The sequence below is a fragment of the Gigantopelta aegis genome, unplaced genomic scaffold, assembly GCF_016097555.1.
Source record: "Gigantopelta aegis isolate Gae_Host unplaced genomic scaffold, Gae_host_genome scaffold1915, whole genome shotgun sequence".
Taxonomy (NCBI): domain Eukaryota; kingdom Metazoa; phylum Mollusca; class Gastropoda; order Neomphalida; family Peltospiridae; genus Gigantopelta; species Gigantopelta aegis.
In genome coordinates, this window is record NW_024537370.1 from 50,261 (window position 1) to 75,384 (window position 25,124).

At 34.9% G+C, this 25,124-nt stretch overlaps 1 protein-coding gene across 1 annotated transcript; it reads right to left on the minus strand.

Moving 5' to 3' along the window:
• Positions 1 to 233: 233 nt before the first annotated feature.
• LOC121367206 (SCO-spondin-like) lies at positions 234 to 23,846 on the minus strand. The gene is made up of 13 exons (XM_041491312.1): positions 23,681 to 23,846; positions 22,857 to 23,024; positions 21,421 to 21,679; positions 18,631 to 18,674; positions 16,346 to 16,424; positions 15,236 to 15,370; positions 10,224 to 10,264; positions 7,320 to 7,496; positions 4,400 to 4,564; positions 3,850 to 3,999; positions 3,159 to 3,355; positions 2,678 to 2,782; positions 234 to 592 (listed from the first exon to the last, which is right to left on the minus strand). Exons 3-13 carry the CDS (start codon positions 21,606 to 21,608, stop codon positions 260 to 262), a joined length of 1,614 nt encoding a protein of 537 aa, XP_041347246.1. The 5' UTR covers positions 21,609 to 21,679; positions 22,857 to 23,024; positions 23,681 to 23,846; the 3' UTR covers positions 234 to 259.
• Positions 23,847 to 25,124: the final 1,278 nt, after the last annotated feature.

The following is a 25,124-nucleotide window of genomic DNA, read 5'->3' on the forward strand; positions in this document are numbered from 1 at the left end:
GGAAAGAAATAAAGGACCACACAGATAGCAACAAGAAATAATGACTGCATCAAAAATCAATTGATATTGTCAGAAGTTGACTGGGGACATATAGGCATCACATTCAACTCTACAGACATTCAATCCCACATTACAACTTGGTATGAAATATAGGCATTACTACGCTAGTAGTGAATTAAATATGGTATACAATTTGATGTGTTCCCTTATTTCTTTCCATCAGTATATTTTAAAGGAATAAGTTTAAACCTAGGCATAATCATACCTTTTCTGTAGCACACATATTACATTCGCAAGTCTCGATTATCATCATCGAGATTTGCTTTGTTTCGTTGTTATCACAAGTGACGTTAACTTGTTTTGTGCTGTGCTTCGTTGGGAAACAACACTTGCAGGTGGAGGTTACTTGACCAGTAAGCGGATCCATCACAGTCTCTGCATTTCCGCATCCGCCTCCGCAGTAGTCGACAGTTGTTGCGTATTCCTTTCTGCATTTGTCAATCGGTATTGTCTCATTCCTCTGCATCTTTTGACACGTGGAGCCAACAGGTCGACACTTCCAGCAACAGCCATCGTTATAGGATTCCTCTCCCTGAAAGAAATTAAATTATCATTGTAATTAGGTTGTGAAAGCTGTAGAATGAATGAATGAATGAATGAATGCATGAATGTTTAACGATACCCCAGCACGAAAAATACATCGACTACTGGGTGTGAAACTAAGGTAAACGCAAAACCGTAGAAGAATATCAACGGGTTATACATGCAGACTTGCTTATTTAATATAGTTTTGATACAAGCATGTGATTAATGGTGCAGTATCGTGGCTACACGTTTCGCTTGTTTTACATTTATTTGTGATAAATAACAACAAATCTTTGGATACATAATATTTGCATAAAGAACTCCGAGCATATATGGAACGTACAACAGCCTCATCATGTCACAATGTTCAAATCTAATGAAATGTGCCCTATCCATACAAGCTGGCAAGATGGGGCCACTAGAAACAGATGAGTTGCACAAAAATAGCAAACTTGTCGGAAGTGTATCGATTCAACCAATGATTAACCATCCAATGTACTCTGGTGGTGTTCTTTGAATGCACCAAATACCGTGGGTCGTCCTTTAATAATAATAATAATAATAATAATAATAATAATAATAATTATAATTATTATTATATATATATATATCTATATATTTAACACTTATTTGTAATGGTATAGTAATTTTTTTATAAACAGACATCAGTAAATGATATCAGACCAGAATATAATGGGTAATCTGAACAGAACTAGAATCTATTACTGAACATTTATCGTGTGAAAGGTGCCAAAACTGTGTGTTTGAAAACAAAGGCTTACACAATGACAATATTATCATTAAACAGTAGAATGTTTAAAGGGACGATGTCCTAAGTTTGCTTCCATTCGAAGGTGTTTTCTAATACCAGAACCTTTTTGATAAATGAAAACTACATAGTATATACATTTTCTTGTTTCGAATGTCAGTGTTTATAAAACACTAATATTTGTAGGAGGCCAAACCGGATTTTACCTCTCAAATAAAACGAAAAAATACTGCTGCAAAAATTAATACTCGGCCGCAAACACATTGAGTATACAGATACTGGTTATTCTAAACGAGAACATTTATTTAATATTTAATTCTAGTTTCATAATGCCTCTGGTAGTCGGAAACATCTTACAATGGCTGCAAGTATAGGACAGTCCCTTTAAACTCAAAGCAATTTGATCTGTTGCCAAAAGATAATTAGCCTTTATAAATAATGCATATTATGAGGACTGGTATCCAAGGAGCTTAAACAAAATCATACCTGCCAATACTTGTAATAGCAATCGAGGAAGACAATATACAACACATCCACTTTTCAAAATAGGATAACATTCTCAGTAACCCATTTGCTGATCTCTTTAAGATATATTTGGATATGTCTTGCATTTTTGGTGATATTTAATCCTATGTAACTATAGTGTATAACATCTGACCAGTAAACTTTCGAAGTGTCCCAAATGTTTGACTATGGCATGCTGTTGTGTCTGTCACGTGTGAAATTATTGGTTTCTTTTTTCTGCCCCGTACATTACTATACTTTGATTTATTGATGAATCATCACGAATGGGGATTTTTTTTATATTTGAAAAATATCAACCGAGTCTATGTTAATCGGTATTTGTCGAGGCTCTGCAGAGATAAATACCGATTAACTAGAGAAGGTATATATGTTACATATTAAAACCACGAGCGCGAATTCTAACACATCAAAAAATATATTTTAGTTTGATATTTAGAAAATCAAAGTTCCAAAGTCACCTTCATTAGTAATATGATGTCATCGCGATTAGCACAAATGAGGTTTGACGTAACACAGTTTAAACTAAATCATATTAAAACGTTTTGCTCAGGTATACATGTCGTGTTGGCTTGTAAACAAAAGACCCATTGGCAGCAAGGAAAATATTAACCGGGTTCATAATGCAAACAGCAGTGAGGTTTATGACATGAATATTATGAGCGAGTCAGTGAACCTGGTATTTAGAGGCAAGAAACTAGACTGCATCTTTCACATTAGTAACGTTGGAGAGTCAAACGAATTTTATATTTTAGTCTAGTTGACATAACTTATAAATTAAAACAAATGTATAGTACTTACGAATGAACAAGTCTTCACGTCCTCACAGTTACTGTCGCATTTTGCAAACCCTTCTTTACATTTGCATGTTTCACATCTGTTGTCGCTTGGAATTTCTTCTCCATTCTGAAATATAATGAAATGTTATTTTAGTAATCTACATTGCCAGTTGAACTAGAAATTAGACTTGATACATGTCACCAAACTGATACTAATTGTTGTATAGTCATATAGCACATACTGTATATATACAACTATTCAATAATATTAACACACGCTTACTCCTTACTTCAAAATGAGAATCATTATATATGGAATTCAGATGTTATTATTTAAGACTGTAGACCTTTCAGATATAGGAAGCTACGCTAACGTAATATCGACTAATACTAGTATATAGCATGAGTTGGCCACATTTATATAATTTAACTAAAAATCACTAAGCAATTTATAATAAAGAATTCAAATTTAATATAATAAATATAAAAATCAAAACTATTACCTCGTATGTTTTGCCGTTGATCTTGCATGTTTCGCATTCATCTGATGTCACGCACACGCCATCCTTGCGTACCAAGTCTCCAACACAAATGCAGCCAGAATTCAAGTATTGGCCACAGGTTACTGATGGAATTTGTTCAGCACATGTTCTTTCACACCCAGTTGTGTTGGTGTAAACGGTGTCTGGTTCCGTACAGTCTAAAACAGTTATGTCATTTATTATAATTCTGCTACAGAAATATTAACAATCGTCTTTGTTTAAACATAATGTTACTTTTAAAAAATCACACAGCCAACAAGTAGTTTTCATATCGTTTTTTGGTTTGGTTTGACCTAAACTGGATAGTGTTCGCTACCCTTATCGATTGCTTGTCATTCGTTTTGTGTTGTTATATGTCTAGAGGGTAAGACAATTCAATTTGAAGACATAAATGGCTATGACCAATTTAATGTTGTTCTGCCGCTACAATATAAACTTTATCCTAGTTTAAACAATAAAAAGTTGTGTTCGTGTAACACTGAACTGTTAAATGTTTTACAATTAAAATTAATTGTATCGTTACCGAAACATTGTAAAAGCATTCAAGCTGATTAACTATTATCCAAATTACTTATTTACATTTTATATTTAATTTAACACCCAAAACTATTACGTTATTATAACAATGTTAATTTGAACCATCTAAACTCACTGCATTCGTGGCTGAAGCATTGTTTGGTCTCTTCAGAAGGAAGGTATTGACAGCTAGCATCACTCGCTGTTCCTCTTGATCTAGTGACGTTTACCACTCCACACTGTTTATCACATGTACCCCAGTCGCTCCATTCGAATCGTTTCACACCTGAAATAATGCATAATACATAATGTTATGATTTACACCAACAATAAACTAGTCAATGTCAATTATGTACTATGTCAATTGAATGCTGCATAGCAAGATCATAATTCGCCATTTTCATTGGTTTTACGTTCTTGCCTGTATAGTCATTTGAAAGACACAACGTCGCATTTTAAAGGTTTCATGTATTTTCTCTAACACGTTGATTAAATCTTAAAGGCATAGAAGGAATAGCTTTGATCTCTACAACGTCCATAATTATATTTATATTGTGTGATTACATATATTTTAATAATTTATTTAAAATTTATTGTTATTAAAAGTTATTTCCACCAACTTTGATATCTGATTATCCTTAATTTTTTTTTGTTTTTTTTGTATTAATGAAAAACATTTTACTTACAATCACATGGTTCTGTACAGTCATCGGTTTCTGTATTATTGTTTCCACATGCAGCACCGTCGGGATAGTATTTCACTCTGGTTTTCTGGAAAGGTGTTTCATTTTTACTTTCATCGTGACATGGGCGAGGACATTCACTCCATTTGGTAAACATTGGTTCACAGCCTGAAACATAAATAGTTGCATGTTACTGTTTGTGTCCGTAGTACATTGTTTAGAGAGAGAGAGAGAGAGAGAGAGAGAGAGAGAGAGAGAGAGAGAGAGAGAGAGAGAGAGAGAGAGAGAGAGAGAGAGATATGGATAGAGGAAATAGATGGATAGCTAGATAGAAATAGATGGATAGCTAGATCGCAAAATCTCTCTCTCTCTCTCTCTCTCTCTCTCTCTCTCTCTCTCTCTCTCTCTCTCTCTCTCTCTCTCTCTCTCTATCTATCTATCCTCATCTTTCTCTCCATCTCTTCATCTTCCTCTTCATCTTCTTCATCTCTCTGTATATATATATATATATATACCGACAGACAAAGAGAGAGAGAGAATGCGTTTTCAATAAATTCATCGCAGAATAACTTTTTTTTATGTTATTTAATGCATACTTCTAATCAGGATTCCTTCCACCATGAGAACAATTTGCGCTCTCCCATTATACTCGTTTTCTGTAAGTTAATGCAAAGCTATAACAATGCCAAAATAGTTATGGGACTAAATTTGGGTAGAGTCAGCTGAACGTTGTTTAATTATTTCTAAAACATAATTCTTGATTTATATTTGTGAAATATTGCAATTAAAAGACGACATCGTAACCCAAACAAACATTGTCTCATGCACTTAGATATAGAGTAATGTGTATGGGGACAAGTGGCTGGAAATTAGTGTTAGAAGTTGTCGCTGATGATATAAATGTAAGTGGATAAATTTCAGTTTTCCACATTCCAAAGTGAAGTTAAAAAGGATTATCTCGCCTTCATGTAAAATTCTTTAATCTCATTGGTTGTTTGCCGTTGGACAAATCCCTTATTCCCCTGTGGGCGGAGCCAAATTCTCTTATACCCCGTCTGTAATTTCCAACAGTTTCCAGCCGCCCCAGTTAATGCTAAAGCAATAATTAGATTATAACTAACATTGATAATCAATCAAGTATACATAATTAATTTTATTTTTACTATAAAATACACTATTTCAATACTTTTAAAAGCTGCAATGTTGAACTCGGCCACCTAATTACGGTCGTGGTGTTATTGTATTAATGCGCGATTAGCAACATTTTTTTTTTTTTTTAATTAATATCTGTTTGAGACAATTTCGTATTAAAACATTTGAAGTTAAAAACTCGTTTATCGATGGAACTATTTTTCGTCACTGGCAAGTGGTTTCGTTCGCGTCCCCGTGGTACGGCTCGGGGTAAAATAACACACAGAGGGTACATAAAAAGCCATATACCCCTCGTGATGCTTCTACAACTTATATTGTGACACCCACAATAGTTATTTCCCTAGGAAAAAGACGAACATAATGCTTGTCATTACATATTATATTAATCTCTCATGAAGAAACTTGGTTTAAAAGGGAAGGAAAACAATGTTTATTTAACGATACCACAATATAATTTATGTCCAGCTATTCGATGCCCAACATATTCCAAAATATGGCTTAAAGAATGTGTAAAGTTATTTTTTGCTACCAGATTAACTGCAGCATGGCGTGCAAGAGGGATTCAATCGCCAATAAATTATCTCCTCGGGAGTGGCTCTCCTACTTTAGAGGAGGCACTAGATAGAAATTCATGTCATTGGACTCTGTCTTGTACAGTGATACGGCCCTGACCATGTATAACGGTTTTGTCTTTCAGATTGAACTAATGAGTAAGGTTAGTCGTGTGGCGCATCAAGTATACATCAGTCATGGCTCGACCTTAGCGATAGCCCGGGGTGTTTTGTCTACCGATTTTTCACTCGGACTACCAGTTGTTTAAAAAATACTATTGTGTGGCCCCGTTCCACGAAGCGAGCTTAGCCCTAAGATCACCTTAAGTGCATAGCTACCTTATGTACTTAAGGTGATCGTAGCACTAACAAACAAGATACTATAGGTAGGATAGGTCGGGGTTTTGGTGGTGGTTGTTAGATTTACAAAAAAACAAACAAAACCAAAACCCACACACAAAAAACAAACAAACAAATATTCATACCATATTTACCCTCCTTTGAGGCTATCCTTCAAAATAGTTTGTTTTGTCTATTTCTGATATATATATATTTCACACACAGTATATTGCTCATAACTGTAAAAACAACGACCCTAAAACAACATGTTTAAATACAAATAAATGAGTTAGTTTTTTCTCCTTTTTTTTCAAGTTATGGGGCTACCAATTTTACTGGGGGCTACTAGATTTTATAACCTGGTAGCCCAGTGGGCTACCACTGAAAAAACTTAAGATCAAGGCCTGCATAAGTGTTCGAAATAAGCACTTGCCCGTTTGTCCTGACAAGTGAAAATCTGCTCGGAGAAGCAAAATGTACCTAAATGGTTGTCCAGTGGACAAGTAAAACTTTTCAATGTAATTTAATTTTTAGCAATAAAAAATACAGTCCTTGTACTTTAATAAAACAAAACATTTAGTTTGACAAGTGAAAACATTGCTGGACAAGTAGATTTTTCGATGTACTTGTCCAGTGGACAAATGAAAAATTCTGCTTATTTCTATCGCTGTACATAATGTGAAGTACTAAGTCAAACCCCGATCCCTCTTCAATATAATGGGTACTTCCTCTTTGTCATTATGCAGTGCTACAATGCTACATTACGTGATACATCAAAAATGTAGTAAGACATATACATTTCTTAGATAAGTAAAATAGACTACTTATTTGTGTTATACAGACGGAAATAAGCAATATATCATCAATTCTGTAATACGCACATGGTGTATCACTACAGGGCTTCTTTTCCAACATGTTCTCAGTACAGTTTTTGCCATTACACTCAGGTCGTGGTTTGTTACATTCTCGTGTCCTTGTCTGTTCATAGTCCTTGCAGTTGTGATCATTCTGACATGCTGCTAAGTTCCATGGAGTCCATTGGCCGATACCACCATCGACTATAAATTAAATTATTATTATTGTTATTATTATTATTATTATTATTATTATTATACACAATGGCAATCTAATTAAAATTTTCTCCACTGGTTAATTACTATTACCTGTGGATCTAACAGCACCTCGTTGGAGCTCATGTCCAGTTGACCTTTCATTCGACCAATCAAAACCTTACTCAAGAATTTGAAAACATTCGGGATTATGCCGAGGGTATACGAAATGATTCGGGTGAATTACGAAGTATGCGGGAAACTAATTTCAATATAACATTTTATATGAAATTCCTTTCAAGACGAAAGAGAAAAAAAACCGTGATGGTATAGCCATAAAATGTGTTTGTACTAGTATACAATCCAGAGTTTATTACTGCACTTTTCCACATTGTTTTTTTATGTTAAAACAGACCAACAAGTTCGCCTATTGGATAAATAGTGTCACTCGATATTTTTAGAATTTGTATGCTCCCGAATAACGCTATAAAAAGCAGAGTGTAATTGGTCGATATTTAAATTTGTATTTATAGATGAAATGTCACCTGGACATGGGAGTCCAAAAATGCTATTAGATCAGATGGACACAGTGGTGATAATTATTTTTACTAAATACTATTTTCTTAAACAAATCAAGGTAATATTTCAAGTCCATTACACTAATCAGTGTTTGCAATGTACTTGCACTCACAAACACACATACACATATTTACGATATACATACACACACACTACTGACATGTTCAATCATTATACACCATAAGGTGTTTTATCACAGTATTATTTTATTTCACCTTCATGTAAAATATTTTAATCTTATTGGTTATTTACACTAAGACAAAACACTTACATCCCACATCTAATAATAAACTGTCTACTGTCACTCCAAGTATATATATATAATATATATATATATATTTGATATATAAAATATACACACACACACACACACACATATGTGTGTGTGTGTGTGTGTGTGTGTGTGTGTGTGTGTATGTGTGTATTTTTTTAAACTACCATCCAAAATGGAATACATATATTTTTTTTTAAATGATGATTCCTGCAGGTTCAGCAGAAGTTAGCCAGTGGTCAGCTGGTCAGAAGTTCGAGTCTTTTAACATTCTTGCTGTTGTTTATTTTGTAATTTATTTACTACTTTCATTTCTGATATTTTTTTTATGTTTAAATTTCATCTTTTTCAGACAATGATATATAGAAGAAGACATTTTAACGTGATAACTGTTCTTGTCCATAGAACTGTTTTTGTTAACACGTTATGACATGGCTAAAACACGTGACGACCTGGCGTTAATATGCTATAGTTAATTGGTTATATAATCGGGAAGATAAATTGTTGTTGTTATTATTTGCCTTGCATTCTAAAACAAAACATATAAAGTTAAATATTGAAACATTGTTATCATTGTTTGACTGTTATATCACATGTATTGTATGTTATGCTTCAGACGTGTGGGGATCTCATAAAGGAGATATTATTGAAAGAGTATTTTTGTAAAAAAAAAAACACACAAAAAAACTGCTTGGGGTTAAACGATCTACTAATAATTCTATGGTGTATGCTGAACTCGGCCGCCTCCCATTACGCACTAAAAGAGTATTTAACATGATAAAGTACTGGTCTAAGCTTCTGAACACAGATAACTGCATTATCAGAAATTGTTATTTATATTTGTACGATTGTGCTGAAAATAAAAATAAAAACAACTGGGCATATCAAATAAAACACAAACTAAATATGTTAGGATTTGGTGATTTATGGACCCACCAACAGCTAGACCCAATACATTTAACACTCATTAAACAGAGAATAATAGACCAATCCCAACAAGCCATTAGAGCTCAAATCTCAGATTCCACTAAATGCACACACTACTTACATTATATTGACATTTATGTTTTGCAATATTACTTCCAATATTAAGTCTAAATACATCCCAGAGCGATTTAGGAAAGCCATAACAAGATACCGTCTATCATCACACAATCTAGCTATTGAAACTGGCAGATACAATAATACTGACAGAGCAAATAGATTGTTTAATTTGTGATAAAGATATTGAAGATGAATTTCATTTTGTAATGGTATGTCCATTTTATAGTGAAATAAGAAGGTCGTATATTAAACCCTACTATTGGAAAAACCCATCTGTTCACAAATTTATTCAACTATTTTCTATTAATAACATTAAGCAGTTACGCAATTTAGGAAATTATCTGTATCAAGCTACCCAGTTAAGAAACAACACTATGTAGTTATCTCATTTACTTATTTATTTAATTATAAAAAAGTATTATTTATTTATTTATTTATTGTTTACTTACTTTCCACTGAACATTATTTCATTGTGTGTTACCATTGTTCACCTGTGTATTTGTGTATTTGTGTATTTATATATTTGTATATTTTCTTCTTGTAACTGATGAGCTTTTAGCTCAAAGTCAATAAAGAATGAATGAATGAATATTGTTATTGTTACACATAATACATTGCCTAGCATCAGGGCACTGTAATGTGGTGAGTTTTTTAAGTGAATGTGTTTACTCATCATTGTGTGATGTCAGAAGCAGACGTACTCAAACAGTTTCATAACAAAGACAATTGCATAATGAAAGCCGATATACATATACAGGCACTAGAACATTTATATTCGTACCTAGTGCCTTGTATATTTGATTGAGATAGTGAAAAAATAGAGATGAGATATATATGCATACCTGGCGTTGTTTTACACTCAACGTTACCCTTCACACATGAACTGAAAAATAACAGAAAAAAATCCACTGAGATAAATTACTTTATTACAAACCATTAATTTGTTTTCAATATATTTATATTGAACATAACACCGGAATATATTAGAGAAATCCCTTTCCGTAAAGATGGCGCCATTATATCACCCCATTGTCTGCAAGGATATGGAGTACAGACAGGAATGCTATAAAACATTTATTTTGGATATGCTTTACAAAGATATGTTATAAACACCAACAACTCGCCAAATACAACGTCACAGTCTTCATTTTTGACACAAACTGTGCATTCAATGGTCTGTAAAGTTAAGCAATGAATGAATGAATGAATGAATGAATGAATGAATGAATGTTTAGCAACACCCCAGCACAAAAATACACATCGGCTATTGGGTATCACAAACGATAAGTGTATTAAAATATTATTTATATAATTATGTAAAACCACAGTGTAAGGAGCTGCGGGGAAAAGTATAACACAATACATAAATCAAGGTAAGCATATTTTAAAACGTTGTAAAGGAATAAAAGTGTTTTAAAAACTTTAAAACCAATTCTGGGTGGAATTTCAAAGATTCCAAAACATTTCTGTTGCTAAATATATCATATCTCGACGGCTTTAGATGATCATACTCCACCAAAATGTGGTGCACGGTCAGTGTACACTGACAATGTTTACACTGAGGAATAGGGTCCTTCTTTAAAACAAATGAATGTGTCAAATATGTGTGGCCGATGCGAGCGCGGCACAATACTACCTCATCCTTCCTGCACTGCCTGTAGAAGGACTGCCACTCTCCCAAAACTGACTTGACAGAATGAAGCTTGTTCCCGACCGCATCATCCCAATCATCTTGCCAAGTCGATAAGATATATTGGTAAATATGATATTTAAAATTACTATAGGGGACAAATTCAAAGCAGACTTGTCAGAAAAATCTGCCTTTTCATTGCCCTAAATGCCAACATGGCTGGGTATCCAACAAGATATAACATCTTAATTGACAATTGATACAAAGACACACTTTCGTATCACCATCTCAACCAAGTGATGTTTCAGCTTCATGTATTGTAATGCTTGAAGACATGAATGTGAGTCTGTAAAAATAATATATTTGGATGCATATGAATCCTTAATTTCTTCCAGGGCCACAATGATTACTCATATTTCTGCAGTAAATCTCACAGAAATTATTGTGTCTGATGGACAAAACAGTAGCAGAAACCACAGAATTCCCATTCCGTGATCCGTCTGTTTAAACAGGAATGTAATCACGGTACCTGTCTTGGATTTCCATAAAATGTTGTTTATAAATAACTGTATCTGTGCGATCTTTCTTCAGATTCACAAGGCCAAATATAATTTTAGGTGGTTTGATACACCAAGTTGGCAACACAAAATATGAAGGCGCTTTCAATATGTTGGTTAAATCAATGCTGGAAACTGATAAAAACTGCTTAATGCGAAGACCAAATGTTCGGGTGACATTCATTCGGCCTCGCATAAAACAACTTTATATGTTTTTGTCAAACCCCACATTATGTGCAGGATAGCACACTGAAGAGAAAGCTTTGCACGTCTAGCAGAAGGAAAGCTACTAGAAAACCAGATTTTATTAAATATGTTTAAAAGAACCAACAGTAATGATTGAGGTAAGTGTTTTAATACTTGATAATGTATTTCATCTGGTCTTACTGAAGTATCATGGGCTCTACATAGAGAGTCCTGCAATTCTTCCACAGAGAAGGGCCTCAGCAGTACTAGGCTGCTAGGTTAATAGGCTGCTTTTCAGCTTTATTTCTAAAACATATAAAATTATCCGTACTGAAAGTACTGAAAGACTGAAAGTAGCCCATGTAGTGGCGACAGCGGGTTTCCTCTCAAAATTTGTGTGGTCCTTAACCATATGTTTGCGCCATATAACGGTAAATAAAATGTGTTGAGTGCGTCGTTAAATAAAACATTTCTTTCTTTCTTTACCTTTAATTTTACAGATCCTATTCCAGACAGATTTTAAAGATGTTTGAGAAGTCAACTTGGAGACATAATTTCTCCAAGATGACTACTTACTCTGTCTGATCTCTCTGCGAGCCTTAGCCCTAGAAATGCGAAAGACATTCAGGTTATCACTGGTAGGTTCCCGCTCTTTCACTGCATCTTTATAAGTATCATTAAGCCACGGTTTATTGAAACCTTTTGGTTCTGCCGAAGTCTTAGGAATAGTTTCATCTGCAAAATCCTTTAAAATGGAAGTAAACAAAGACATGAAATTATCAGCATCGGTCATGGCAGATTGTTGCAAACGAGTGCTGCACAGATGCCAAAATTAATGCCAATCTGCCTTTGCCAGGTTCCACCTCTGAAACCTTTGAAGAGATGGTGGTCCATCATTCTCTAAAATAATTGGAAAGTGATCACTACCACAAGAGTCTGGACCTACACTGCAGAAGAAATCAACAAAAAGTGATGGACTACAAAGGGTTAAATCAATGGAAGTAAAAGAACCACTGGTAGAATGAAAATATGTATGACGTGTATTATTGAATAAAACTAAGTCATTTTTGATATTTACATCCTCACAGCCCCACAACGTGTGCTGATCATTAAAATCTCCCATAAGAATAAATGGTTTAGGCAGCTGATCAATGAGATCCTGAAGATGTCTAGGACTAAAGTTGTAATTATTTCGTGGAGGTAAATAAACCGATCATAGATATATAGCGTTATGAGCTGCGACCTGTACAGCCACTGCTTGTGGTGTAGTATTTAACAAAACTATACTTCGAGGAATGTTTTCATTAACAAGAATGGAAACACCCCTAGATGCTCGATTTGCAGATTCGTGGAATTTATTGTAGAGGTTAATTCATCTAATGATAACATTGTCTATGTCCTTAAGTAGTGTTTCCTGAAGACACATTGAGAGAGGATTATACTTTTGTATAACTGTATGACTGTATTTGTCATTGGGGAAGTATGGGTGTTATATTTGGATTGGGTGGTGGTCTTTGTGGTTCTGAATAACCAGGAGATGAAATTTCAACTCTCTTTCTGTAATGAAATGAGTGATGAATGTGCAATTATTTCGATTTTTATATTGCACAAAACCTTTGATTTCAGAAGGCATTCAGAATGGCTCTCTGTAGAGCATTCTGTCAGCAATGACCCATTTCAAAGCTTTTTGATGATTTTAGGCTCACCGGCTAAGCCCTCGAGTCCCTTTTGTACAGCAAACATGATAAATATTTCAAGGCTCCGTCATCTGAAGACTCCATGACGAGGAACCTTGGCCATGCTGCAGAAGAAATTACTTTTGATTTCGTCAAGCTTGATGCAGTCATGGACTCATAACACGAAAAAGAGTCCGAAACTTCGGTGTGGACCCGTTTCAGGGTCCCATCTAACATTGTTTTGTTGGTTTTATTTTCACCCATATTTAAGGTCATTTGATTCATCAACCATGCCCCCACACACCACGGGGTCCAACAAAGGGACACGACGCTGTGGATTACCACCAGACAGTCATGCCAGAGATACATGGTTGATATACATGGGCAATAAATAAAACATTAAATCACCGTCCCAAGAGCAACATATACAAATGGTATTGTAAACAACGTTTGTTCTTGGCAATATAAACAAAAAAAAAAAAACGTTTGTCTGCTCTTGAGCTTGATATAACCAGCCCATTGATCAGGTTGGGCCTCTCCAGGCCAAACTAGTGTGTTGTCAGAAATCACACCATCATCCAGTTTTATGGGTCGCACCTCACGGCTAACAAGGCGCCCATAAAGGGAATTGCACTGTATTAGCCATTCTCAGAGAGAATGTTACACCTCTGTACCACAATGAGGTTACAGTACACGCAGAAATTAAATATAAGATATCAACTGTTCTTGAACGTATATATTTACTCGTCACTAAAAATAAATTTAACATTTGGATTGAGAAGAACCACACAGGTATTTAAATCCTTAGACATATATTTCACATGACTAGATGTGATTTTACACTCAGAAATCATTTACACATGGCAAGATGTGAGTAGGTCCCTAGACATGCCAAAACCAAATACCAGTAGGTAGTGTATGTCAGCTTTATTATTATTTTTTAAAATCACATTATTCTCCCCTATGGGTCCAGATAAAATGCTATGTATGTACTTTTCCCATCCACATATTAATAAAAAGAAATTGAAAACGAAATACACTAACACAAATTAGTGGTCTCCCTTTTTGTTCCGGTAGGGCAAGATCCAGGGAACACATATTTTTAGGCCCTGTACATTCAACAATATATTTCAGATGACTAACTGAATGAAAAATAAATAAATAAATAAATAAATAACCACAACTACTAGCTGTCTCTAATGTCTGTAATAAAACATTTAGTCAAATTTGGATACCAATACATAACACAAACGGACATGATAAACAAAATATTAATTTTAGGTGTACATTTTGATTAATAAAAAGGGGTAAAATTATATTTTTTGACATTTTACTCAACTTTTATGCTCCTTCATTAAAAAAAATTATTTTAAAACTTTAACTAAAAAACCCATTCTGTGCAACTATAAAAACGTTTCATTGATCTATGACTTACAGTTTATGAGAAATGGAGCTAAACGTAACTAATTAAACAAATATATCATATATAAATATCGATTTATGAAAACAAAAATCATTTGTCTAGATTATTAGTTTTTACACAGTAACACAGACATAGACAATACCACGAACATGTATGCTTACACGTTACAAGGAATATACTAGCACACCTGTGCACTTGGTAAAGAAAACTAAATAAAGTGATCATAATAGAAAGGTATCTAGGTCAAGTCACACAGTGTGACTAATGCTATTTATTTAGGCACATATATTAAAATTATGGTAACATGTGCAACTATATAAGTCTCTAATTCGAGCCCTGGTAAGCAGAACATAAACACATTTGTATTACTTATGAAACATACCATTCTTTACATTCTTCGCCTGTACTGATAGCTTGACCATCATTGTAAAGTGTTCCATTATATTCGCATTGGCATCTTCCACTGCATACTGTGACCTCGAAGGTCTCATTACACATTTGTCCATCTAAGACAGTTCTGTAAAACACCAGAGATCCGGTAATTTTCGAAAAAAGGGTGACATGAATTGACGAGGTCCTGTGCATGAGATATATACACACACACACACACACACACACACACAGAGAGAGAGAGAGAGAGAGAGAGAGAGAGAGAGAGAGAGAGAGAGAGAGAGAGAGAGAGAGAGAGAGAGAGAGAGAGAGAGAGAGAGAGAGAGAGAGAGAGAGAGAGAGATGGAAGAACAGGTTAATTGTAATGTTTTATCAGTTTCAATTACTCATAATCCAAACTTGTTAAATCATAGGAATATGTGTGTGCGTGTGCATTTATGTACGTGTGTCTTTGTGTTTCTCATACACAAAATTGTAAAGGTCATTTTAAAATTTTGTCAATACAATGACACATTAAATTTTAATATTAATATCCATGTTCTGTTTCGTACCATAATTTTAGGTTCACGAGAATGATGTCTAAAGTGGATAGCATGAGCTGTTTATCTCAGGTTTACCTCAAACTTAATTGCCTAGCATCTGTAGGACAACTATCTTGTGGTCCATAAACTGCAGATCAGTAGCGTTGACTAATATGCCATCTATCTGTAGCGTAGTAACCATAGAGACACTTGTTTTGGTCACAATATTCCGTCATCCTATTAATTTTTTTTATCTACATCAATGAAACTGTCCCAGCTTGACTGATCATCCTTTTGCTTGGCGCGCAATAAACTGACAATATCCTGTATCATCAAAGTATGGTCTTGTGGTTATACAGAATTGCCAGTAATGACGTAATGACGTTAGGGACGAATAATCAGACATTACTCTGTGTTCTAGTTTCCTGTCAGAGATGTGTTAGATATACACGTATCATTAAACAATTGAATGGGCAAAATGTAAGTATAACACGAAGGAAAACACAATGAAAAGACTAGTTTGTAAATCACAAAGAGTTTTAAAAGTCTTAACCGTAGACAGGATAGGTATTCTTTCATACCTGCTTCTTTCTTTCGTTGCCTTTTCATTACATTTGGCATCACACTTGGACCATTGAGACCATGTAGAATATTTGCAACCTTTAATACAAAACAAAAGGTACTATTTAGTTTTGTGTTAGGACAAGAAATAGTGGAACACTATTTACTATTAAGACAGCAACGTGTTTAATCATTCCATTCTTTAGTTAACCTTTAGCTTAATACAGTTTGTTTGAAGTTGAGGGAACCTTTGGATGGGATGGTGACAGGAACACGTGTCTTTTCATCCATTTGCAATCAGGATGTTGTATTAGTATTTTGTTGGCATCAAAGAGAATGAAAAAAGAAAACCAGATTCTGCTCAGAAATGTATCCTTTCGATTTGTAAATTTGATTATAACAGTACTATTACAAACACGTTTTATTTTTAAAAAAAAGAAGAAAAAAAGCGTGATTCACAAGTGAAAGGTGCTGCATACATGATATGTCTGATGCTATGACATACGATAGTATTTTAACTAATATTTCATGGGGGAGAATCCAGTCCGTGATTTCTTTAGTGGTATGGACAGTTTGTGTATCATCAGTGGCCTATTGCTGAGATTCGTTGATGTCGTTCCATTCTATAATGGGGCTCAGTTGCCCAGGAAGATATATCTGTGGACTTTCTTCGATGATATTATGCACGTTCTGGATTACCATCAAAGGATACGTAATGGATGCCATGTGACTGCAAAATGTCCCAAAATAATGTCTGGTATCATGACATCAAGTGTTGATGAGCGAACAGGACTTGCCAGGGTGGTACCGTGTTGAAGCGACGAAACCACCCAAATCTGGGCATTGTATAACTCACTTACAGCTTGTAGCGTTATCTGGTCCCCAAATGTACCATCGTTTTACATTTCAGACAGGTACTGCTCTCTCAATACAGTGAGGCTTGTGTTCCACGTTGTGACGTTTCCAATAGCCATATCGCTCTGTGCCAAATACGGGTGAAGCCTTAAGAATTTAAAAACATTTTGCCTCAAGGTTTCGGCAGATCTATACACTCCATGTGTTTGAAGATGATGAGAAATAGCACTGAACTGGCAATTGCCATCCCTAGCGGGGTTAAACATTATGCCTAAACCAAACTGTTCAGAAATATCTCGCAATGCATCATTGTGATATTTGGATATAAGATATTTAGATTGTCTAGTTTTATGTCTTTTACCAATTTCTCGAATCCGCTGAAGTTGCATCGTAGCCGCCGTCATATTTTTTTTTTACAGAAACTGTACTGGTATTAAGTGAGCTGGATGGTGTTTTGAATTTCACTTTGTACATATTTGTTTTCGGATTTCATTTCACAACACGAGCTTTCAAAATTTAAAAAACAACAACAAAACCCCCCCCCCAAAAAAAATCCCCCAAACTCCCCACGTTTTATTCTTTCAAGCCAATTCTGGAGAACTGGCAGTCTTCCTACAGGCAGTGCAGGAAGGATGAAGATGTTTTGTATTATGCTCGCATCAGCCATATATGTGTAATGCATTCATTTATAGTAAACAACTCTCACGACCAGTTTGAACATTGTCACTGTACACTGAATATGCACCACATTCTGGTGGCATGTAATCATCTGAAGATGACAAGAAAGTATATATTTGTTAACAGAAATATTTAACATTTCATCCAGAATTAATTATAGTAGAGGCAAAATAATACAGATCCGTGACCACTTTACGGGAACAAAGGTTTGAAGGTGTTTTTCATATCTACAAAGCCTTCTGAATACAAGTAGTGGGGGTGACCTTTTCAAAAGGGTGGGCTAACTCCGCCAGGTGGCGAATTTCAAGATGGCCGCCAAAATTATCAAAACACGTGTTTTTACTGCAGCAACTTCTCTCTCATTAATCATTAACCACAAACCAATTATCCTGAACAGACAGTCCAGATACATGAGGTGTGTGCCCAGGGCAACGTGCTAGAACCTTTATTAGATATAATCACGAAAATAAGTATAAATAAATTAATGACTCATCACCAATTTCACAAAATATCGTAAACTAACGTTTATGATGTGTCTGACATCTATTTCATGGAAAACATTACATCTTTACAGAAGATAGAGCATTTTATGGCTGACAAAAAGAAAGAAATAAGTATACTTAACTTTATATTAATTGTACTGTTAGTAGTAAAACAATGTGTGGTTTAGTCGTACATTTAGGTTTACATGTAAAAGTTTACATGCAAAATGTTTCGTGAAATTCCCTACTCTAAGCGTATTTATGTTAAAATAATAAATAACTATACTTACAGCCAACTTGTTGTGAACACTGGTATATGTGATTTACACATTTACTACAAGAAAAAAAAAAAGGAAATAAATCAGTACAATGATAATTCAAATCAAACACTAACACCTGTATACTAGAAATCTAAAATGAGGTCTGAATAGAATATTTTAGAATGTCAATAAAATATTATACACATCCGAGTTAGATAATTTGAGAATTTGTTTTCAAGAAACAAGACAAAACAAAACATAAAAAACACACTATCCGTTTTACTTACAGCCAATGCAGATACTCTATGGTGTTGTCTCTTCCAGTCATTGGTTAGAAGTTTTAGAAATATTAATGCAATTTGTTGTTAATATATTACTCACATCAAGAGAGTGTTACGATAGTTGTTTTCTTATAATTTCGGGTTGAAAAATGTCTCACAATTACATGTTTTACATTTGGAAACTTATGTCAGTGATGATGTTTTTGGATTGTAAAGCTGGATGTTATAAAAAAAAAAGAAAAGTAAAACCGTCTTCAAAACAATGAATAATTACTACACTATGTTAGAATTAGTATACACACTTGGATTAAGTATATAAACACTATTTATCGAATAATAACATCAAAACGGGCATAAAGTTCAAGCCTTCTACTTCCTGTCATAAGTTTTAAAAATCCATGTCCTTACTAGACATCTGCTTACAACTGCTTTTGTTTTATTCTCCAAAATCTGCACTGATAAGTAGCGAGAAACTATGCTCAACCGAAAAAAAGTATGCATGTTGAAATCTTGAATATTTTTTTAGTGTGCCATTTCACCATAATCGAAAACCATTGTGCGTAAGTGACGCACTATACTACACATTACACGTGCATATCGTTTCGGATTGCCACATGTCACGTGACGTCATGACGTCATGACCGAAAACATGGTTTTCACGCTGTGGGTATGCATACACCCGATATTTCACTAGGGTATCCTCATGAGTGCACACCTTCGAAAAACCAATAAATAAAGGCTATAAAATACCGGTTGATATCACAAAATGATCGTCAGAGAGCAGTTGGGATGCTTGATGCTGGGCGCAGTGTCTGTGACGTTGCCAGACGTCATGGTGTAACCAGATTCACGATAAAGAGACTGAACAATCGTTTGCAGGCTACTGGATCCACCAATGACCGCCTTTGGAGCGGCCGTCCACTAGTTACGTCGACTGCGCAGGACCGGTAAATCCGAACCACCACTCTCCGGAACCTGTTTCAAGCAGCTACCATTCTTGTTCGACAGTTCCACATTCATGCTGAGACAGTCAGGAACCGTCTGTGAGCTTACAACATCCGGTCACGCCGACCTGTGAGGACCTATTCTTACCGCGCGCCATCGTCAATTCCATCTGCAATGGACTCGATGACGGATCCATTGGACGGACAAGGAATCAATGGAGAAATGTCCTCTTTACTGATGAATCGCGATTCAACTTGAGAGTTGCTGATGGGCGTATCAGAGTGTATCGCAGACGAGGCGAGAGGCGCCGTGACTGTTGTGTGATGGAGGTTGACAGACACGGGGGAGGCAGTGTCATGGTGTGGGCGGGAATATCCGGGCGAGGTATAACCGATCTCCATGCAATTGATGGAAACCTAACAGGCGTTCACTACCGGGACAAATCCTTGCTCCCGTCGTAATTCCATACATGGCACAGCATCCACACATGGTATTCCAACAAGACAACGCTCGATCGCATGTTGCCAGAGTGTGTACTGCGCTTCTGACCCTACACCATGTGAACGTGTTGCCCTGGCCAGCAGTGTCGCCAAACCTCAATCCCCTAGAGCATTTGTGGGATGAACTAGGGAGATGCGTCCACAGTAGAGACCCACAGCCATTAAACCTTCAACAGCTGCAGCAGGAGCAGGAGTGGAGAAAGATCCTCGCTGAGTTCGTGAACAGGACCATTCATTCCATGAGACGCGGATGTCAAGCCTGCATCAATGCCAGGGGCGGGCACATGTCCTACTGATCTGAAGGAGCAGTCACGATGTTGGAGACTTTCATTCTAAGATTTCTTTAATATTTGACATTTTTGTTTCATGGGGTGGTCACTGTAATGGTCCATTAGCAGCAAACACACGCGCAACTAAATGGTTTGGTTATCTAATTCCATAATTTCTGCCATGAATGTCGTCTGGTTTATGAAATAAATGAATATTGATTACATGCATACTTTCTTTTTTGGTTGTTGATATATATATATATATATATATATATATATATATATATATATATATATATATATATATATATATATATAATCGATAAAATGCTTCCGATAGTGGTGTTGGACCAAACTCTGATATATATATATATATATATATATAGAAAGTGTCAGAGTACTGCTTGCTAAATAGCTTAATTCAATGACCGACAAATCATTTGACATGAGAATCAATTTAGACACTTTAAGTTGTTTCATATTTAAATTGTTATTTTTCGTTTCCTTAGGAATTTGCTTAGTAATCATTTTACATATAAAATACAAAATATAAATTAAACAAGCAGAATGTTTCACTCCTATTTTGATGTATTAAAACGCGAATTGTCCACATAATTCGAACTCCAAAACTTCATTCTCATAATATTCAACTTAATCTCATTATACATTTAAAATTCTATGCAAGTATTAAATTACGAAGGCTGGGAATGTTTCACTCCTCCATTTGATGTATCACAAACGCACAGTCACCAGACTCGTCTCGAATTTGTTTTCAGCACAAACACATAATATTCAACTTAATCTCATAAAGTATATAAATTTTACCATTCTATGCAAGTATCATTACGAAGGCCCAGGTCCTCCTTCTTTATAACCATTCCATTTGTATCGTAACAATCACAATTTTCTTTTGGAACACAGTCACCAGACTCGTCTCGAAGTTTGTTTTCAGCACAAACACATTTTTCATCTTCACCATCGGTACATTGTGTATTCACGCAAGTACTCTGCATGTAATAACTTTTACAGGTATCACATGCTTCAGTGCAGTTGCTGCTCTTTCTTTCTGTTTCTTTACATTGCTCTGAAAGTATAACAACATTGATACACTGAATATGATATAACTCATTCGAAAAGCTATAATTAATATGCAAATTATATTTATAGTAATACTAATTAACATAATAAAATGTAATTGGAAATATTTTGTGAAAGGTTCCCTTTTCACATTGCGCATTTAGATAATATATGTATACTAGTTTTGTAGTTACATCATTAATTTAGTATGCCCTTAGTACTATTTAAAATTGCTATCGCTAACGAAAGTAATTCATATTAATAAAACTTATTTTATATTTATATATAAGCACTGTAATGCGATTTATGTGCTCCTTTGACATTTATTAACAATCATCTGATACTTTTCAGCAGTCTTCACAATTGACTAGTTTATGTACAAAGTGGGGTTCATGGGTCGAATACCCCTGCTCTATGCGAATTTGCTTTTTTAATATATTTTCCAGGAAAGCGTGATCTGAATGCCCTAGACACTTTGTTCACTGCAGTGTAAACTCCCCTGCACATTTTCCTGCACACACACCTGAACAATGTATGATCAAAGTATTTTGCTACGAACTTTAATACGGTCAGTTAACGGTCCCTAATAATATTGTACTGTAAAAACTTTCAATTTTCTACATATCGCATACAATAGTTTGATTAATGGAAATTATATTGACAAACTGAAGTATAAGGTATACCATGAATTAAAATAACAATACACACTAGCACATGACTATTACAATATTTATTATTTGCATTAAGTGTGAGTCACACCATACATTGATGCTTCACAGACCCGTAGGTACAGGTGCGGTCAGTTGGGACTTGTGTCCCAAACTCGAGGACTAAAATGTACGTTTGTTTGTCCTACTCTATATAAATAAAGATAAAACATATGGCTTTTGTCATCCACTAGAGCATGTGCCCCATCACAAGAAATTGTGCCCCTCACCTCCAGATATAGATCCAACAGGACTGTTTGATATATAATAAGCTATACAATTCTTAAGTTGTACAATATTAACACAATCCATGACTCCGAGCATATCTAACATTTGTGACACCCAATAGCCGATATGTATTTTTGTGGTGCTGGGGTGTCGTTAAACACATTCATTCATTCATTCATTCCGAGCATATCTTATTAGAACACATTGATATTTTATTTTGTCTTCTGATATACATGGAGCGAACTTTACCTGAAGGTGGACAAGTGGTGGAACAGGGTTCACTTTGACTTCCATCAAGAGGATTACATGTGCAATTCGTTTTACAAGTTCTAGTCCTCAATCGGGTGCCTCTATCACATGGTGCACCATTACATGTTCCTTGCCAGCCAGTCCATGTACCCCAACAGGATGGTCCTTCTGGAATATTTAAGAATATTAAATAATGAAAACAAAAATAGCAAACGTACTTTTAAAATACAGTTGTTACGTGTATTTAGCCATGGGAACACTGACAAGAAATGCTGTAAATTTCAATGTTTAATACCAATTACAATTAGTATTACAGGTGCATTGTGAATGGTGCAAGTCTCATATTTCTTTACATTTAAATTTACTAGTGACAACTATCTACTTGTCGCTTTATCTTTGCATATTTAACTTAAGAATTTAAAAATTGTAATGTGATAAATCTCAGTGTAAACAGTCGTTTTGTCTGAATTCTTAGCAAACAAAATATAACGTACAAAGAAAATCTTCATAGTGTAGCCATTAAAATAAAAGCCAGGGTTTCTTCTCAATATGGATGTGCAATTCAAATTCATATTATGGCTTGTTTCATTGACGCAAGGTCACAATATATCATGTAAAAGTAAGAAAATCTGTAAGTAAGCTGGGTAATTAACACACTGCCAAATAGGTGTTGTTCTTCAACATCAGATTAAAATCCCTTTCTCTATGTTACTACATTGGCAAATATCAAGGAGAGAATTTGAATAAATCAGCACTCAAAGTGATATCACACACACACACACACACACACTAATAATTAAGTATATATATAACTGCGGTAATACCTGGAGTTGTTGTGCTTCCAACTCCTACACTTGTAGTGCTTCCAACGCCCAGAGTTGTAGTGCTCCCAACGAATGGAGTTGTAGTGCTTCCAACTCCTACAGTTGTAGAGGTTCCAACGAATGGAGTTGTAGTGCTTCCAACGGATGGAGTTGTAGTGGTTACAACGACTTGAAGTATTGTAAATAAATCATGACATTGGAAGTAAGTAAATTAATTATATTACGTGTTTTGTTGTTAAATACACATAGTATCAATAAAAGCAGATAATGACATAAACAAATCTGCACGAATGTACTTACAGGACAACGAGCATTTAAACTAATTATTACTTTATGGATCCAAAAGGAAATAGCCTTTCTAACATTGAATCTTTCTCAAATCTTAGGTATCGTTTTGATGCCAGTTGTCCATCATTCAGAATATTACATGTACTGTAGAAGACATCCCTAATTTGAGATAATAAACGAAATACTGTCTTCTTTTGAAAGATCCAGATGGAAATATTACACCTAATGCTGCTTAGTGAACAAGCTCATTCTCCAATGTAACAGATATCTTCAAGTAAAAGTCCATCCTTATATCTTGAACAGAATAATTATTATAACAAACTAAAACTAACGACTTCTGTCATTATTTCATACAGACTTGTTAAATAATAAGATAAAATATCACACACATATTGTGCATTAGTAAAAACCAACCACATAATTATTTAAGTACAAATGTAATACCCTTACCTTTTTCTTTACAAGCAATGATTTTCAGGGTATCGAGTGAAACGTTGTCAGGTCCATCATCAGAACGGGTTATAGTTATTTTAAGAGTTTTTCCAGATTCACCAGCTGCAGACTTGCTAACCCAGGTAGCTTTACGATCCACTATTGTTGCTTCAAACTTTAAAAAAAAAAAACAGGATGAACATTACTACTGTAATAATCTTGGTATACTTCAACTATAATCAGTAAGACCTCAAATTTGGGGGAGAAAAAAAGGTATTTACTATGCAAGAAATACTGATGTTAATACAAAGGCAGGCTCGCATGTTTAGGAAGACCTAAGATTGTCTTTCAATGTGGATCAACGTTTTGTCACAAACATGTTTGAAAGCATATCATTTTAATATACCAGATAACCAGCTAAGGAAGATATTACTTTGAAATGGGATGTTAATTTCTATATTTAACGCATTTTAATTTTTCTTAAACAAACGACTACATAGAATACCATTACTGACATTAGCTGACAGTTTTGTGATAATTATGGTATCTCAGTAAAGTAATTTCGATGTAAGTATATTATAATGCTTACAACTTTATCGCCGACAGTGATTGTAACTCTAGTTATTTTCTCTGGAACATCGATGGTAGCTTGATACCACACGGTTGTGGTTTTGGCTTCCAATGATGTGGTTCCTGTATTGGTGTCATCAAATGTTACAGGACC

Bases quoted from the DNA above. Each gene is read 5' to 3' on its own strand.
- LOC121367206 (XM_041491312.1), bottom strand. From the start codon at position 21,608: ATGCAGAGTACTTGCGTGAATACACAATGTACCGATGGTGAAGATGAA. The intron at 15,371-16,345 runs GTATGAAAGAAT...GGTGTTTTACAG, and splicing joins GCAACGAAAGAAAGAAGCAG to AACTGTCTTAGATGGACAAA. The intron at 3,356-3,849 runs GTGAGTTTAGAT...TAACTGTTTTAG, and splicing joins ATGCTTCAGCCACGAATGCA to ACTGTACGGAACCAGACACC.